The sequence below is a fragment of the Elephantulus edwardii genome, unplaced genomic scaffold (genome assembly GCF_000299155.1).
Source record: "Elephantulus edwardii isolate Elephantulus edwardi_28Jun2011 unplaced genomic scaffold, EleEdw1.0 scaffold00035, whole genome shotgun sequence".
In the NCBI taxonomy this organism is placed as follows: Eukaryota; Metazoa; Chordata; class Mammalia; order Macroscelidea; family Macroscelididae; genus Elephantulus; species Elephantulus edwardii.
The window spans coordinates 21,415,212-21,434,508 of NW_006399785.1; the positions used below are offsets into that span (position 1 = coordinate 21,415,212).

Sequence of the window (19,297 nt, forward strand, 5' to 3'; positions counted from 1 at the left end):
GTTTCATCTGTGTGATTTGATCAAATCTTTGGGATATAGCTGAGAATGAAATTTCTGAGCCTTAGACTATGTTATACTTCTACTGTACTAGAAGTAATTGCTAAAGGTGTATTAACTAGCTATATTTTCCAATTAGTCTCACTAGCAATTTATAAGTCCCCTCTGAATCCTTCAATAGTTGCTTTTGTCAAGCTCTTAATTTTTTGTGAATCCGTTGAGGATGAAATAGATTTATCTTAAGAAAAATCTGAGTAGAATATGGTGAGCAGAGGAAAGAATAGTGGTGAAGGCATTTGGAAAGATCCAATGGGAACCTGAAAAGATGGGGTCATACCAGGCACAGAACAATGGCCACTAATTTTATAAACCACAATGTACATGAGTGAGCATTTGAAACACAATGTGAAAGTAGGAACGTGTGAAACAATGTACATGAATGATAACCAGTGTGTATAAATTTTGTATGTAAACCAACATAAAGTTGTTGTTGTTATGTACATCGAGTTGTCTGTGACCCATAATGATCTTATATACAGCTGCTCTGAAGCCTTCCCTGTCCTGAGCCAGGCTCATTAATTCTGACACACCTAACCCCATTACCACAGTTACTGTATCAATCCATTTCATCCTGGATCTTCCTCTCCTGCACTACCCCTCCAACTTTCTGAGCATGATGCCCTGCTCCAAGGACCAGTCTCTCCTGGCCACGTGCCCAAAGTATGTGAGATAGAGCTTCACAATCCTAGCCTCCAAGGAGAAACTTAGTTTCACCCTCTCCAAGACAAACTTACTTGTTTTCTTGGAGGTCCATGATATATTCAAGACTCTTCTCCAACACCACAACTCAAAGGCATTGATTGTTCTTCTTTTATCCTTAGTCATTGTCCAACTCTCTGATGTATATCAGGTAATTGTGAAGACCATGGCCTGGGTTAGGTGCACCTTAGTCTCTAGAGTGACAACCTTCCTTTCCAGTACTCTGGAAAGATCCCTGATGGTGGATTTTTCCCAATGCAATTCGTCTTTTGATTTCCTGGCTGCCAGTGTCAAGAATGTTGATTGTGAAGCCAAGTAAGCTGTAATTGTTAATAATATCAATCTCTTTTCCATCCATCATGGTGCTGCCAGTTGGCTCAGTGGTGAGAATCTTTGTCTTCTTGATGTTGAGCTTCAATCCATATTGAAGACTACATAAGGGGAAATAATAAAATGGCAACTCTAGAAAACAGATTGCCCTCTCTCCACTACAGGCTTGTTCTCATTGCTATTTGTTGTTATTATTTGTGCTACGGTGACTGTTGCAATTTGCTCATTTCCTTAGTAAACTCCTTGATTAATTCTGTGAAGTCTATCATTTGTAGTGCATAGCTGATAAAGACTGCTTTGTTAGCTTAATGTTCTGATAATGATTGGAAAGAGATTTCTTAGAAAAAACCAAAAACCAGACAAAATCTGGGTAGTTTATAAAATAATAACACCTGTCTGGAATATAATCCTCTGAATTAATGATACAAGACAAAAAAATCAGTGACTTCCCCAAAACAAAACTGAAAAGTCAGGATGTGGTGTGAAAGAAGGATGAATGGAAACAGGCAATTCAGGGAGAAATTGGGAAGAGCGCTGTGACATTGAAGAAACTCTCTCTCTCTCTCTCTCTCTCTCTCTCTCTCTCACACACACACACACACACACACACACACGTTTGAGTTGTCAAATGGGAAGCTAATATGCTCTGATAACTTTTATTCGACCACAAAAAAAAAAAGAAAGAAAGAAAAAGAAAATGTTTCTTGAGATACTTAAAATAGATATGAATGGTACCTGTATTGTGGTGGGGAGGTTCATATTATTTCCATTGTTTCCCTCACAGTAAATCTATCATATTGACTTGTTTATGTTTTCTTTATATGCTATAGAGATTATGTTTTGGAATCTAGCCCAGTGGTCTCTCTCTGCTGAGGAGTAAGAGTTTGGGCTGGAGGAAACAAACCCCGTGGGGCATACTAGAAGAGATGAAGGTCTGTTGATCTTGGTCTCAATTTTTGCTTCTCTCACTAAGCAGAGTATTGTGACAAAGCTGATTTTCTGAGCTTCCTCAGTCCCTTCAACCCACCATAAAATTCAAATAATACTACTAAACCAAAGGATTGTTTGTGGAATAAATGATGTAGATTGTACACATAATTTCTCACACTATGGTAGGTTGTGTGCTACTAAAAGTTATGCTACCAGCACTTAAAATATTAGCAGAGACGTTGCCGTGGCTGTTCATGGTGGCATTGACCCCAGTGGTGAGGGACTGTACTATGCTGAATTTTTACCATTCTTGGCCAAACCATCAGACACCAACACTACCAACAAACAGTCTGGGAAGAAGTTTGGTAGCTGTAAGACTGGGTGTTGTATCCTTTGCATTTGCAGGTTGGTATCTATTTTAAAACTACTATTACTGTTCTCATTCCTATCGTGTTCATAGGGTTTTTTAAAGCCTGTTATTTAAGAAGTAGATGGCCCATCCTTCTTCCTAGTCTGTCTGAATCAGGAGGCTCCACCAAAACCTGTCTACCATGGGTAACTCTTATGGCATTTCACACACCAGTGGCACAGCTTTCAGAATGACAGCAAACTCAAGTTATCTCAGTATAGCAAACTGACAGACAAGTGCTGTACCACCTAGAACAATCTTCTCTCCAAACAAAATTAACACCAATTAAATAAAAAAATCAAAACAACCTACCTTCTGAGATCTAACTGTTCCAAACTGGAGACTCTTAAGCAGGACCCAACCAACTTTTAAATACAAAGGCTTACCCACTAGGTTCTGATTGTTTAAACAAGAGGCTTCCAGCTCACAGCTGATTGTGAACTAAATCAAAACAGCCTGTCTACTTACACTTGATTGTTAACAAAATTAAAAATGTCTAAACAGTTTATACCTGACTTTCAATTAAATGAAAACAACTTAATCTCCAGAATCCAACTGCACCAAACTGGAGACTGTTTGGCTTTTGAGCTGTGATGTTGGAGAAGAGCACTGAATATCCCATGGATGACCAAAGGAACAAATAGATATGTGTTGGATAGGATGCAGCCAGAGTGTTCTTTGGAGGCAAGAATGATGAGGCTTTGCCTTTGCAAGTTGCTAGAAAGGGCTGGCTATTCCTTGGAGAGGGACAGGATGCTTAGAAAAGTGGAGGGCCAATGAAGGAGAGGAAGACAACCCTCAACCAGGTGGTTTGACATGTTGTCGGTGATGAAGGGCTCTTATGTTTTAGGAAGTGTAAAGATGGCACAGGATAGAACAGGGTTCAGATCTTTTGTTCACAGGGTCACTATGACTTGTATTCTACTGGATAGCACCTAACAACAACAACAATGCATTTTACATCTGAAAACCTCTAGAACAAGGAAGCACAAAAACTACAAAGAGGATTTCAAAGCTTAGCTTTTCATCATACTCTGTAAGTCAGTCCTGAGTTTCAATACTTAAGAATGCTGTGGTTAGAATATTGAAAGATCCAGGAAGTATTAAAAGAAGATGGAAAGAGTATGTAGAGTCCCTGTACCAAAAAGAATTGGCTGGCACAAGAATTTCAGGAAATAACATATGAGGCAATGATGATGAAGGACGAAGTTCAGACTCCTCTGAAGTACTTGACAACAAATAAAGCCCCAGGAATTGATGGAATACCATTGACATATTTCAACAAACAGATGCTGCACTGGACATGCTCACCAAGTTGTGCCAAGAAATCTGGAGTAAGACTACCTGGCCAACTCATTGAAAAAGATCTACATGTATTCGATTTTGTAAAAAGGTAACTCAAATGAGTATGAAAATTATCAAACAATATCATTCACATCAAATGCAAGCAAAATTCTGATGAAAATTATACAGAAAAGACTGGGGCATTGACAGAGAACTACCAGAAATAAAAGTTAGGCTTTAGTAGAGGTCATGCCATTAGAAATATTATTGCCAATGTCAGATGGATCTTAGCAGAAAGCAAAGAGTACCAGAAAGATATCTATCTGTGTTTAAAATGCAAAGGCATTTGACTATGTGGATCATAATAAATTATGATTAACCTTGAGGAGACTGGGAACACTTGACTGTGCTTATGCAAAACCTATACTTGGACCAGGAAGCAATCCTCAGAACAGAGCAGAGAAAAGCTGCTTGGTTCAAAATCAGGAACAAAGAACATCAGGGATGCATCCTGTCTCCCTACCTTTTCAATCTATATGCAGAATAGACCATTTTGGAGGCTGGGCTTTATGGGGAGGAATAGATTGAAGGAAAACTCATCAACAACCTCCATTATGCAGATGACACAACCTTGCTTGCTAAAACTGAGGAGGACCTGAAGTGCTTGCTTCCAAAGGTCAAGGACTGTAGTCTTCAAAGTGTATTGAAGCACAACATCAAAAAGACAAAGATTCTCATCACTGGGCCAATTGGCAGCACCATGATGGATAGAGAAGAGATTGAGGTTGTTAACAGTTACAACTTGCTCAGCTCCACAATTTTGGCACCAACAATCAAGAAAGCAATAGACGAATTGCATTAGGCAAATCTGCTGTCAGGTACCTTTCCAGAGTGATGAGAAGCAATGATTTCAGTCTAGACACTAAGATGCACCTAATCCAGGCTAGGGTCTTTACAATTACTTGCTATGCATCAGAGAGCTAGACAATGATTAAGGATGACAGAAGAAGAATTGATGGCTTTGAGTTGTGGTGCTGGAGAAGAGTCTTGAACATACCATGGACTACCAAGATAACAAATAGGTCTGTCTTGGAGAGGGTGGAACCAAGTTTTTCCTTGGAGGCTAGGATTTTGAAGCTCAGTCTCATATACTTTGGGTATGTGGCCAGGAAGGACCAACCCTTGAAAAAAGGATGTCATGCTCAGAAGTGTGGAGGGACAGCACAGGAAAGGAAGACTCCAGGTAAGATGGAGTGATACAGTAACTAAGGCAATGGGGGGATAGGTTTGCTGGAATTAGTGAGATTGGCTCAGGACAGGACAGACTTCAGAGCTGTTGTACGTAGGGTCATTATGAGTCACAGGCGACTGGACAGCACAAAACAATGACAACATAAGGAGGATTTGAACAGAAAAATGAGCAGGTTAGAAGGAAGCTAGTCCTATTTGAAGTGCAAGTTCATCTGCTGACAAGGCCAAGATTAGAACAGACCACAGGAGAATCATTGTTTTTCTATCACCCAGATAAATGTGGATCTCCTTATTTAGCAACCAAAATAAATGAAGCAAAGGACTTTCTGGAATCAAGCACTAAGCACTACTTGATGCTCAAGTATGACTGTCAGGAAAGAATCAGAAATGAACTTTGAAAAGTCTTCATAAATATTATATAAGGACCACATCATTATCAATTGTTATTGTTATGTGTGATTGAGTCACCTCTGACTCATAGCAATCCTCATAGCAGCCTGAAGCCGGCTGGCCCTACACTGAGCCAGTCTTGCTGACTCTGACACAACTACCCCAATTACCCCAGTTACTGTGTCAAGCTGTCTCTTCCAGGGTCTTCCTCTCCTGTCCTGTCCTTCCTCCTATCCAAGCACGATGTCTTTCTCCAAGGACTGGTCCTTCCTGACCATGTGCCCAAAGTATGTGAGATGGACCTTAAAAATCTTGGCCTTTAAGGAGAAACTTAGTTATTTAAGACAGACCTGTTTGTTCTCTTAGTGGTCTATGCTCTTCTCAATACCCTTCTCCAGCACCACAACTCAAAAGCATTGATTCTTTTTCTATTATCCTTAGTCATTTATACAGCTCTCTGTTGCATAGCAAGAAATTGTGACGATCATGGCCTAAATCTCTAGAGGGGAATATCATTGATATCACTGCTTCTCAGTACTCTGAAGAGATCCAGACAGTAGATTTTCCCAGTACAATTCAACTTTTGATTTGTTTCATTTGTTTTTCACCTTCACAATAGCCAATCTTTCTTTCTGGTCTTCCTTAGCCTGAAATGCCTCCTTCAAAGGTGACTCTGCTAACATTTTTTTACAAGAAAAAATATCAATAGTAAAAAAAAAAAAAAAGTTAGCAGAGTCACCTTTGAAGGAGATATTTCTAAGGAAGACCAGAAAGAAGGATGGGCTATCTACCGAAAAAACTGGCCAGTGAAAATATTATGAATCACAGTGAAATATTACCTGATAAAAATGCCAGAATATGAGCCCCTCAGGTTGGAAGTCACTCAAAATTTGATTATAGAAAAGCTACCTCCTCAAAGAAAAAAAATAGCCATAATGACATGATGAAATAAAACTTTTTTGCTGAAGTGGCATGGATTAAAATAAGAAAAGAAGAGAAGCAAACATCCATTAATATTTGGACGATAGATGTATAACATGTGAACCTAGGAAAGTCCGGAGGTCAAAAATGAAATGAAACTTAGAAAAATTCATATTTAAAGCACTGGTGAGTCGAAATGGACTGGTATTGGATATATTGAAACAGATAATCTACTACACGAGTAATGAAAAAGCAAATTGTTTTCAGTGATAGGATAATACCTATACTTATACAAGGAAGCTCTACTAATATGACCAGAATTCAAATTCACACAACTACTAAAACCAAACAGGAGGAAACAGAAGATTTCTACCAGCATCTACAGCTTGAAATTGATCAAACATGCAATCAAGATGCATTGACAATTACTGGAGATTGGTTGCAAAAAATTGAAAACCAAGGAGAAGGATTATTTAAAAATCAGCAATAAGTTGAGAAATATGATATCGGTGATAGAAATGAGGCCAAAGATTGGTTTTGTTGTTTTTGTTGCTGGGTGTCATTGAATTGAGTATGACTCATAGTCACTCTAAACAACAGACCCTGAACAGACGAGAATCTTATTCTGTGCCATCCTCATCATCTGACACACTTGAGTCCTTTACTGCACTCACTGTGTCAATCCACCTGGTTGAGGATCTTCCTGTCTTCCGCTAATCCTCTCCACCTTTCCAAGTATGATGACCCTCTCCAAATAACAGTCTTAAGTAAGTGAGATGAACTTTTGTCATCTTTGCTTCAAAGGAGAATTCTGGCTACACTTTCTCCAAGATATATGTTTTTTAGTAGTCCATGGAGTATTCAGTACTTTCTCTAACACTTCAACTCAAAGGCATCAATTATTCTTCTGTCATACTTATTCATTATCAAGCTCTCAAATGTATAGCAAGTGATTGAAAACACCGTGGCATGAATCAGGCACACCTTAGTCTTCAAACTGATATTATTGCTCCTCAGTACTTTGGACAGGTCCCTGACAATATACTTTCCCAATGCAATATGTCTCCTGATCTCCTGACTGCTGGTACCAAGCGTGTTGATTGTGGATCCAAGTAAGATGAAATCCTTGGCAGTCTTTTGTCCATCTATCTTGTTGTTGTTTATCATAGTAGATCATACATCATAATTACACACTGTAAATGTATTCTGCTCTAATTTGTATGTAAAATTAGTTGGGATAATCTCAAGGTCATATATTGGCTCTTGAGGATTTGTTTTCCTTTCCTTTGGCCTCAATTTGAACTTGCACTTGCATAGATAATGTTCTAGTCTATCGTTAGTACTTGGGTCTATTTTTCACAGCTGATATTAAGCTTCTTCAACTATGTTGTGAAGCCTGTCCTGTCTGAGCCATTCTCACTAGTTCTGATACACAAACCCCTATTGCCCCAGTTACTGTATCAATCCATCTCATCCAGGGTCTTCCCCTCCTGTGTTGTCCGTCCACTCATCCCAGCATGTTGTCCTTCTCCAAGAACCAGTCTCTCCTGACCACAAGCCCAAAGTATGTGAGACAGAGCTTCAAAATCCTAGACACCAAGGAGAAACTTCGTTTCACTCTATCCAAGACAGACCTATTTGTTTTCTTGGAAGTTCATGGTATGTTCAAGACTCTTCTCCAGCACCACAATTCTACTACAATGATCTCCAAAGATCATTATTATGAAGAGAGAGGAAGAAGAAAAGATCAAAATGAATGTCAGAAGAGACTATGAATATTATACTAGAATACAATATTCAGGAGCAAAAACAAAGGAAAGAAATCAGGAAGTTAAAGAGTTCAAAAGAAGATTTCAAAGGGCAGCTCAGAAAGAAAAAAAAATATTATAATGAAATGTGCAAAGAGAACACAGTCAGAAAATCAAAAGGGAGGAATTCACTTGACATAACCCAAAATCGAAGGAACTGAAGAACAAATTTAAGCCTCAAGACACCTTTGGCAAAATCTTGAATGATCCAGGAAACATCAAAGAAGATGGAAAGAATACATGAAGCCACTATACCTAAAAGAATTGACTGACACTGAACCATTTCAGTATGTAGCTTCTAATCAAGAACCTTATCAAGAATCTAATAAAATGCTAATAAAGGCATTCAAGCCACTCTGAATGAATTAGAAAAAATAATCAGAAGTGATGGAATACCAATTGACATATTTTAACAAAAAAGATGCAACCTTCTATGTGTTTGCAAGGTTGTGCTAAGAAATCTGGAGGACAATTAGCTGGCCAATTGACTGGAAAAGTTCCATTTTTATTGCCACTCCAGAAAAAGGTGATACAACAGAATGTGGAAACTATTGAACAATATTACTAATACCACATGCAAGCAAAACCTTGCTGAGGATTATCCACTTATGACTAGAATATTACATCGACAGAGAACTGCCAGAAATACAACCTGGGTTTAGAAGAGATAATTGTTGCTGTTGTTGTTATGTGCCGTCGAGTCCTTTCTGACTCATAGCGACCCTATGCACAACAGCCCTAAACCCTGCTCTATCCTGCGCCAACCGCACGGCCTCTGACACACCCATCCCGATTACCCCAGTCACTGAATCAATCCATCTCATAGAGGGTCTTCTAGGAATATCAGTAGTAAGGTCAGCTGGATCTTGGCTAAAAGCAGAGTATCAGATGAATGTCAATTTGTGTTTTATTGACTATGCAAGTCGTTTGACTGTGTGGATCACATCAAATTGTAGCTGATGTTGAGAAGAACCAAGAAGCTGTGGTCTGAATAGAGCAAGGGAATACTGCATTGTTCAAAATCAAGAAAGAAGTGTGTCAAGAATGTATCTTTTCTCCAAACCTTTTCACTCTATATGCTGAAAACATCATTCAAGAAACAAGACTATATGAAAACAATGTGACATCAGGATTGGAGTAAGACTTATTAACAACCTTCATATGCACATGACACATACTTTCTTGCCATAACTGAGGAGGACTTGAAGCATTTGCTGCAGAAGATCAAGGAATGCACCCTTCAATACAGATTGTGTCTCAACAGTAAGAAAACAAAAATTTTCAACCCTGGGCCAATAGGCATCATCTTAATTGATAGAGAAAAGTTTGAAGTTGTTAATGATTTCATCTTCCTTGGATCCCAGCCAACACTCTTGGCTTCAGTAGTCAACCAACACTCTTGGCTTCAGTAGTCAGAAACTCAAAAGGTGAGTTGCAATTGGAAAATCTGCTGTTACCTCTCTAGAGTGCTAAAGAGCAACTATATCAGTCTAGAGACTAAGGTGCACCTGAGCCAGGCCATGGCCTTTGCAATTACCTATTATGCATCAGAGAGCTGGACAAAGACCAAAGAAAACATAAGAAAAGTTGATGCCTTTGAGTTGTGGTGCTGGAGAACAGTATTGAACATACCATAGACTGCCAAGAGAACTAATAGGTCTCTCCTGGAGGGGTAAAGCCAAACTATGCCATGGAGTCATGGATTTTGAGACTCTGTCTTTGGGCATGTAGCCAGGAGGGACAAGTCCTTGGAGAAGGATATCATAGTTGGAAGAGTGGAGAGACAGTGCAGGAAACGAAGACCCCAGATGAGATGGATTGACACAGTAATTGGGGTAATGAGGGTATGTGTGTCAGAGACAGTGTGATTGGGCCAGGATAGAGTCGTATTCAGAGCTATTGTGCAAAGAGTCTCTATGTGTCATGATTGACTCAATGGCATAACAATAACATCAACAATGACCAAAAAACAGATCATTTGTAGGATGACATCAAAAATATCCTACACAAAGTAAGCAGTTTTTGTTATTGTTAGGTGCAGCTAAGTCGAGTATGACTCAAAGTGACCCTATGAACAATATATCTGAACTCTGTCCTATCTGTACCATTTTCATACTTTCTGACACACTAGAACTCATTATGCAGTCACTTTATCAGTCCACGTGGTTGACAGTCTTCCTCTCCTGTGTCAACCTTTTGCCTTTCCAAGCATGATGCCCCATTCGAAGGAAAAGCCTCTGCCAGCAACATGCTCGAAGTATGTGAGATGAAGCTTTGTAAGCCTCTGGCTGTCCTTTATTACTTTTTTAAATAATTTTTTTATTTTAATTGTGGTTTTGATGAAAAGTTTACAGAAAAGTTAGATGTTCATTCATTCGTTGTTGTACATTTTTACTCCCCTCTTCCTCCTTTCACCTTCCCTCAGTTCACTTTTTTTAAAGAAAGTGAATTTTTTTTAATATTACATATTGATTGTTCTTGCACAATTACCTACTTCCCACACCCCCACACACACCAAGTTCTCTTTGCAATTTACCTCTTATTCTGGGCTGTTGTTGTTCATATAGGCCTAATCATATACTCTTTGCCTAATCATATATTCCTTTTAATCTGTTCTTTCCTTCATCTGTTTCTGTGCAGTGTTCATTATCTATTCACTCTTATCCTATTTTTCTCCTAAGTCCTCATGTCAAACATGCTTTATAACAGAGGGGCTGTGCAGTATTTGTCATTTTGTGACTGCAATATTTCACTCAGCATAATGCTCTACAGTGTCACCCTTGTTGAGTAAAGTTTTATTAATTCATTGTTTTTCAGTGTTGCATAGTATTCCATTGTATGTGTATGCCATAGTTTTCTATTCATTTGTTTGTTGATGGGCACTTGAGTTGCTTCCATCTTATTGTTATTATAAACAATGCAGCAATAAACATGGGTATGCCTGGCTGCACTTTCTCCACGACATATTAGTTTGTTCTTTTAGAAGTCCATGGGATGTTCAGTACTCTTCTCCAACACCACATCTCAAAGGCATCAATTCTTCTTCTGTCATCTTTATTCATTGTTCAGCTCTCAGATGCATATTAAGTGATCGAAAAGACCATAGCCTTAATCAGATGCACCTAAGTCCTCAAACAGACGTTATACTTCTCAATAATTTGGAGAGGTCACTGACTGCAGACTCTCCCAGTATAATACATCTCCTGATTTTCTGACTGCTGGTACCAAGAGTATCCATTATGGAACCAAGTAAGATGAGCCTGTTGATAGTTTCAATCTTTTCTCCATATATCATAATGTTTCCAATCAATCCAGTGGTAAGAACTTTTCTTTTCTTGACACTGAAATGGAATTTGTATTGAAGGCTATATTCTTTGAAATCTGTAACAAGTGCTTCAGGTCCTCCTCACTTTCATCAAGCAAGGTTGTATCATCTGCACAACACAATTTATTGATGAATCTTCCTCTATCTTAATGCCATATTCTTCTTCATAGTCCAACTTCTCGAATAATTTGCTCAGCGTACAGATTGAACAGGTATATAGAAAAAATACAATCCTGATACACTCCCTTGTTAATTTTAAACCACATAGCATTCCTTTGCTCTGTTTGCACAACAGCCTCTTGGTTTAGGTATAAGTTTTACATTAACACAATTAAATGCTCTTGGATTTCTTTTCTTCTCAAAGTTAGCCATTGTAAACAATGTTAGATGGATTGTCAATTAAAGTAGAGAGTACCAGAGGCCTAGTTCATTTAAACAAGAGCCTCCAAGCGCACAAGTGATTGTTAATCAAATAAAAAAGACCCACCTTCCAGATACCAACTGCTTTAACCAAGAGGCTTCCAGCCCCCAACTGTTAATAAACTAAAAGAGACCAAGCAATAGGTCATTAAAAAGATAAGAATGAAAGAAAGATACAAATACATAACAGAAGAGACTCAGAAATTTGGTCTTTAAAATATAGAAACTTTAGATAAAGGAAAAAATGATGATGAGACCTGACTAGAAGATCACAAAAGGTAGTTCAAAAAACAATGCAAATCATCCCAGTTTAGTGTGCAAGAACATTGGAAATAAAAAAGGAAAAATGTGCTTGGAATTTCTCAAGCTGAAAGAATTGAAGGGAAAAAAATTCAAGCCATAAGTTGCAATACTGAACAATTCTATGGACAAAATATTGAATGAATCAAGAAGCATCCGAAGAAGATGGAAGATATACCAGAGTTATTGTGCTAAAAATAATTGGTCAATACTGCGTCATTTCAGGAAACTATCACAAGTTATGTATATACTGCATAATTAATTCTATACTTCATGTACACACTACATCATTAATTTCATAATCAATCCTGTCAGTTCATTTTACCAAGAATCTATGGTGCAGAAGGAGAAGACAAAGAAACACCTAGAGCACTACAGGAGTTGACTGAGATGTTTCAGCAATAAACAGATGCAGTGATGTAGCCCTGGATGTGGTAATTTGTCTATATTAAGAAATCCAAAGGATGTACCTGGCCAAGTTACTAGAGGGATGCATATTTGTTCCCATCTCAAAGAAAGGTGATCCAGTAGATTATTTAAACCATCAAACAATATAGTCAATATTTTTTTTTATTATTATTATTATTGTTATTATTATTATTATTATTTGCCATCGAGTTGAGTATGACTCATAGTGACCCTAAAAACAATAGATCTAAATCTCATCATATCCTGTGCCTACCCTCCAATCTCTGACACACATGAGCCCATTGCTACTGTTAATGTGTTAAGATATTGGTTGAGGGTCTTCCTCTCCTTTACCATCCCTCTACTATTCCAAGCATGATGTCCTTCTCCCAAAACTAGCCTCTCTTATCAACATGCCGTAAGTATGTGAGATGAAGCTTTGCTGTCCTTGCTTCCAAGCAGCAATCTAACTTCACTCTCCAAGATAAATCTGTTTGTCTGTTTGTAGTCCATGGAATGTTCAGTATTACACACAAGCAAAATAATCTTAAACATAATTAAAAAATCAACAAGGGACTACAAGAAATTCAAGATGGATTCAAAAGAGGCAGTGTAATTAGAGATTTCATTGCTGATGTTAGGTGGATCTTGGATAATAGCAGAGAATACCAGAAATATGTTTATTCGTGTGTAAATGTGTTTGACTCTGTTTATCAATAATCAATTATAGCTAACATTGAGGAAAAATGAGAATTAATTGTACTAGTGTGAAACTTATCTATGTACTGAGAAGAGGTTGTTTAAGTGGAACAAGGGGATGCTGAATGGTATAAGGTCAAGAAAGACAAGCATTAGGGCTATATCCTTTCACTTTATATATTCAGTCTGTATGCTCAGCAAATGACTAGAAACTCTTCAAAATTCTACAATATGCAATTGACACAAACTCGCATGCAGAAAACCAGGAAGACTTGAATGACTTACTGATGAAACTCAAAGGAAATAGCCTTTACTGTGAATATATTTCAACATCAAGACAGCAAAGATTTCCAACTGGACAAATAATCATAAAAATAAATAGAGAAAAGATTGAAGTTGTTAAGAATTTAGTTTTACTTGGATCCACAATCATCACCCATGGAAAGCATCAGCTAGAATTGTCTAATTGCAATAGATAAATTTTCTGTCAAGGGCCCTTTAACGTGTTAAAGTACAAGGATGTCAGTTTAAAGTCTAAGATGTGCCTAACCCATGCCTTGGTATTTTTTTTTCCAAGCCTTGGTATTTTTTTATTTCTTCATATGCATGTAAAATTTGGAAAATAAAAAAGGAAAACTTTAAAAAAGTGATGCCTTTGAACTGTGGTGTTAACAAAGACTATTTTATATACCATGGACTACCACTATTAGGGACTTCACTAGGATGTTGGAAAGCAATGATGTCCATTTGAAGACGAAGTTACATCTAGTTTAGGCCATGGTCTTCTCAATCACCTGCTATGCAACAGAGAGCTTCATAATGAATAAGGATAACAGAAGAAGCATTGATGTCTTTGAATTGTGGTGCTGGAAAAGAGTACTGAATATCCCATAGACTACTCAAAGAGCAAACAGATATGTCCTAGAAAGGATGTGGCCAGACTGCAACTTGGAGGCAATTATAACAAAGGTTCATCTTTCATACTTTAGACATATAGCTAGGTGAGGAAATTGATTAGAAAGGGACATCACGCTTGGAAAAAAGGGAGTTGGAAAAAGAGAGGGAGACCCTCAGTGATGTGGATTGACATGGTTACTTCATCAATGAGTTGGAGTTTCAGAGATGGTGAGGATGGCACATGACAGGGCAGAGTTCAAGTCGGCTCTTTATTAGGTCGCGATGAGATGTACTTGACATCACCTAATAACAAAAACAACCGAAAAACAAATAAATCTGTCCTGGAAGAAGATAAACCAGGATGCATCTTAGAGTAAAGCATGTTGAGACTGTATCTAACGGACATTTGGCATATTATCATGATGGGTCAGTCCTTGGAAGGAAACATAGTGCTTGGAAAGGTAGAAGATTAGAGTAGGTGAAGAAGACCTTCAACTAGGTGGACTGACACAGTGACATCAGCAATAGATTTTACTTATGAGATTGTGTAGAAGGAGGGAGCTCTGGTGGGCTAGCAGTAAGGAAGACACATGGTTCAAACCCACCAGCTGCTTAAAGAAGGAGGATGGGCAATTCCCTCCCATGCCATTTACTGCCTCTGAAAACCTCCTGGAGGTTCAGATATGAGTCAGTTCCAACTCCATGGTAAACACCAACAGTGAGATCATGAGGATAGAGATGTTGTTGTTGTTGTTCTGTGCCGTCGAGTCACTTGTGACTCATAGCAACCCTATGTACAGCAGCCCTAAACCCTGCTCTATCCTATACCAATCGCACTGCCTCTGACACACACATCCCAGTTACCCCAGTCACTGAATCAATCCACCTCATAGAGGGTCTTCCCCTCTTGCACAGTCCCTCCACCCTCCCAAGCATGATGTCCCTCACCAAGGACCTGTCCCTCCTTACAACATGTCTAAAGTATGTCAGATGAAGCTTCAGAATCCTTGCCTCAAAGGAGCCACCCAGTTTAACCCTCTCCAGAATGAATCTGTTTTCTTGGCAGTCCATGGTACATTCAATACTCTTCTCCAGCATCACAGCTCAAGAGCATCAATACTCCTTCTATCCTTTCTAGTCATTGTCCAACTCTCTGATGCATAAAAAGTGATTGCAAAGACCATAGCCTGTATCGGATGCCCCTTAGTCTCCAGAGTGACACAATTGCTCTTCAGTACTTTGGAGAGGTCCCTAACAGCAGACTTTCCCATGAAAATATGCCTTTTAATTGCCTGGCTAATGGTGCCAAGAGTGTTGACTGTGGGGCCAAGCAAACTAAAGCTGTGAACAATCTCAATCTCTTCACCATCCATCCTGATGCTGTCAATTGGTCCAGTGGTGAGAATCTTGGTCTTCTTCACATTGAGCCTCAGTCCATATTGGAAGATGCAGTCCTTGACCCTCTGCAGCAAGCGCTTCAGGTCCTCCTCAGTGTTAGTAAGCAGGGTTGTGTCATCTGCATAATGCAGATTCTTGATAGATCTTCCACCAATCTTGATGCCACACTTCTCCTCATAGAGCCCAGCCTCTCAGATAATCTGTATTATAATTATTTTGTTCTAGTTATATAAGGTACAGAAGAGTACTGAAGAGAAATGATATCAGTCTGGATACTAAGGTGCTCTTGCTCCAGGCCATAGTCTCCAAAATTACTTACTATACATCAGAAAGCTGGACAATGACTAGGGATTATCAAAGGAGAATTGATGCCTTTGAGCTGTGGTGCTGGGGAAGAGCATTGACAATACCATGGGCTGCTAGGAGAATAAACAGGTTTGTCCTAGAGAAGATGAAACCAGGCTGCTCCTTGGAAGCAAGGATTCTAAAGCTTTGTCTGACACACTTTGCACATGTTGCAAGGAGGGACCAGTCCTTTGAGAGGGACATCATGCTTGGGAGGTTGGAGAAACAGCATAAAAGAGGATGATCCTCAATGAGATGGATTGATTCAGGGCTGGAATAATGAGGGTAAGAGTGTCAGAGACAATAAGGTTAGCACAGGATAGAGCAGGGTTCAGAGCTGTTGTACATAGGATCACTATGAGCTGCAAGTGACATGATAGCATATAGCAACAAAAACAATATAAGGTTACTATGAGTCAAAACTAATTTACCAGCACCTAACAGCAAATCCCATGTTGTTCCTGGTTGGCTCCTCCCAGGGTCTTGGGAAGTTCTCCTTGCCAGAAGGAAGGAGCATGGTGGTGTGAGCGCAGGAACCGTGGCAAGCTGTTGGAGTCGACTGCTTTTCCGGGCATGTGTTTGACATGCAGGTGGTATAGCACTGGTCTGTGCGTTGTTGTACAGAGGTAACTCGTGGTTGCTGTGATGCTGAAGACTGTGACAGTGAGGTGCCAATCGTGGTAATGGGCACCCATGGTGGACAGTGCTGGCTGGAGCTTCCCGACTAAATCAAGCCTGGAAGCAGGAGTGGCATCCACTTCCGAAATGGCTTGCTTCTGGAAACTGTATGTATGAACAGTGCTCAGGCCATTCATTCATAGGATCGCTATGAGTCGTCTGCAACTCTACAGCATCAAACAACAACAACAACAGCAGACCCAGCTGCTTTCAAGTTGACTGACTCATAAAGTTGAGCTGTTCAGAATGTAATTGTGCCCTGTTGGGTTTTCAATGACTAATTGTTTTCCATGTAGATACCCAGAAGTTTCTTCTGAAGAATGTGAGCACATTAACCATTTGTAACGCCTAGGGACATCTAGAATAAGTTAAAAGCCACAGTCCCTATACTTAGCTAAGTATCTGGTGAGGCCCTATGGAGTCAGTTGGAGATGCATCCTGTCTCTATACTTTTTCAATCTGCATGTGGAACAGATCAGTTGGGAGGCTGGGCTTTATGAAGAGGAATGTGATATCAGAATTAGAGAAAGACTTATCAATAACCTGTGATATGTAAATGACACAACCTTACTTTCTGAAACTGAGAAGGATCAGTGTTTGCTGCAAAAGGTCAAGAACAGTAGTCTCCAAAAAGGATGGATTGAAACTCAATATTAAGAAAACAAAGATTCTCACCACTGGGCCAATTGGCAGCATTGTGATAGAAATGAAATTGAGATTGATAATAAGTTCGTTTTACTCTGATCCATTATCAATGCTCTTGGCACCAGCAGTCAGGAAATTAAAAGATAGTTGCATTGGGAAAGTTGGTTGTCAGGAACCTCTCTAGGATGCTGAAGAGCAATAATGTAAAGTCTAGAGACTAAAATGCACTTGATCTTGGCAATGGTCTTCACAATTATTTGCTATTCATCATGGCACTGGTCAATGACTAGAATTGACAGAAGAAGAATTAATGTGTTTGAGTTGTGGTGTTGGAAAAGAGTATTGAACATACCATGGACTGCCAAGAGACTAAACAGATCTGTCCTAGAGAAAGTGAAACTGTGATACTCCTTGGATGCAAGGATTTTGAAGATTGATCTCACATACTTCGGGCATGTGGCCAAGAGGAACATGATGTCCTTGGAGAAGGACATCATGAAAAGAAGTACAGTGCAGGAGAGGAAGATTCTAAATGAGGTAAATACACTCAGCAACTGGGGTAATGGGAGCAGGTGTATCAGAGACAGTGATACTGGTTCAGGACAGACCAGGTTTCAGAGCTGTTGGTCATAGAATTGCTATGAGTTGAAGTCAACAAAATGGCATATAATAACACAACATGGTTTTGAGGCACTATTTTGCATTTGGAATATTGTATCTATATACCAATTGACATATTTCAGCTAGCAGATGCTGCCCTAGATGTTCTCACCAAGTTGTGTCAAGAAATCTGGAGAACAACAGCTTGGCTAACTGACTGGAAGAGATCTATATTTGTTCCCATTCCAAAGAAAAGAGATCCAACAGAGTGTGGAAATTATTGAACAATATCATTGAGATCATATGCATAAGATTATGCTGAAGATTATCAAAAAGTGACTGGAATAGCACATCAACAGAGAACTACCAGAAGTCCAGGCTGGGCTTAGAATGAGTTGTGGAACTAGGGATAGTATACCTACTGTTAGATGGATTTTGGCTGAAAGCAAGGAGTACTAGAGGAATGAATGTCTATCTGTGTTTCATTGACTGTGCAAAAGCATTTGACTGTGTGGATCACCACAAACTGTGGCTGACTCTGAGAAGAATGGAAAGCCCAGAACGTTCGTGCTAATGCAAAACCTATACATGGACTAGGAGGCAGTTGTCAGAACAGAGCAAGGAAACACTGCATGGATCAAAATTGGGAAGGCTCTACACCAGGGATGTGTCCTGTCTTCACACCTTTTCAACCTGTATGCAGAACAGTTTTTCCAGGAGGCTGGGCAGTATGAGAATGTCGCATCAGGATTGGAGGAAAAGTCATCAACACTCAGTGTTATGCAGATGACACAACCCTGCTAGTTGAAACTGAGGAAGACCTGAAGTGCTTGCTGCAGAAGGTCAAGGACTGCAGCCTTCAATGTGGATTGAGGCTCAGTATCAAGAAAACAAAAATTCTCACTACTGGGCTAATTGGCAGCATCAGGATGGATGGTGAAGAGTTTGAGATTGTTAACAGCTTTAGTTTGCTTGGCTCCATAGTCAACACTCTTGACACTAACAGCCAGGAAATTAAAAGATGCATTACGATGGGAAAGTCTGCTGTTAGGGACCTCTCCAGAGCACTGAAGAGCAATGTTGTCACTCTGGAGACTAAAATGTGCCTGATACAGGCCATGGTCTTTGCAATCACTTGTTATGCATCAGAGAATTGTACAGTGACTAGAGAGGACAGAAGGAGAATCCATGCCTTTGAGCTGCGATGTTGGAGAAGAGTATTATTGAATATACCATGGACTGCTAAGAAAACAAGCAGGTTCATCCTAGAGAGGCTTAAACCAGGCAAGGATTTTGAAGCTTCATCTGACATACTTTGGACATATTGCAAGGAGGGACCAGTCCTTGGAGAGGGACATCATGCTTGCAAGGGTGGAGGGACAGCGCAGGAAAGCAAGACCCTCTATGAGGTGGATTGATTCAGTGACTGGGGTAATTATTGTGGATGTGTCAGAGACAATGAGGTTGGCACAAGATAAAGCAGGGTTTAAGGCTGTTGTACAT

General features: G+C 39.4%; 1 protein-coding gene across 1 annotated transcript in view; it reads left to right on the plus strand.

The window, feature by feature from the left end:
- CLNK (cytokine-dependent hematopoietic cell linker) overlaps positions 1-19,297 on the plus strand; it is a 190,065-nt gene that overhangs the window by 107,965 nt on the left and 62,803 nt on the right. Inside the window, exon 12 of the mRNA XM_006884544.1 lies at positions 2,251-2,387. Within this exon, the coding sequence (XP_006884606.1) occupies positions 2,251-2,387 (137 nt within the window). The remainder of the gene's footprint in view (positions 1-2,250; positions 2,388-19,297) is intronic.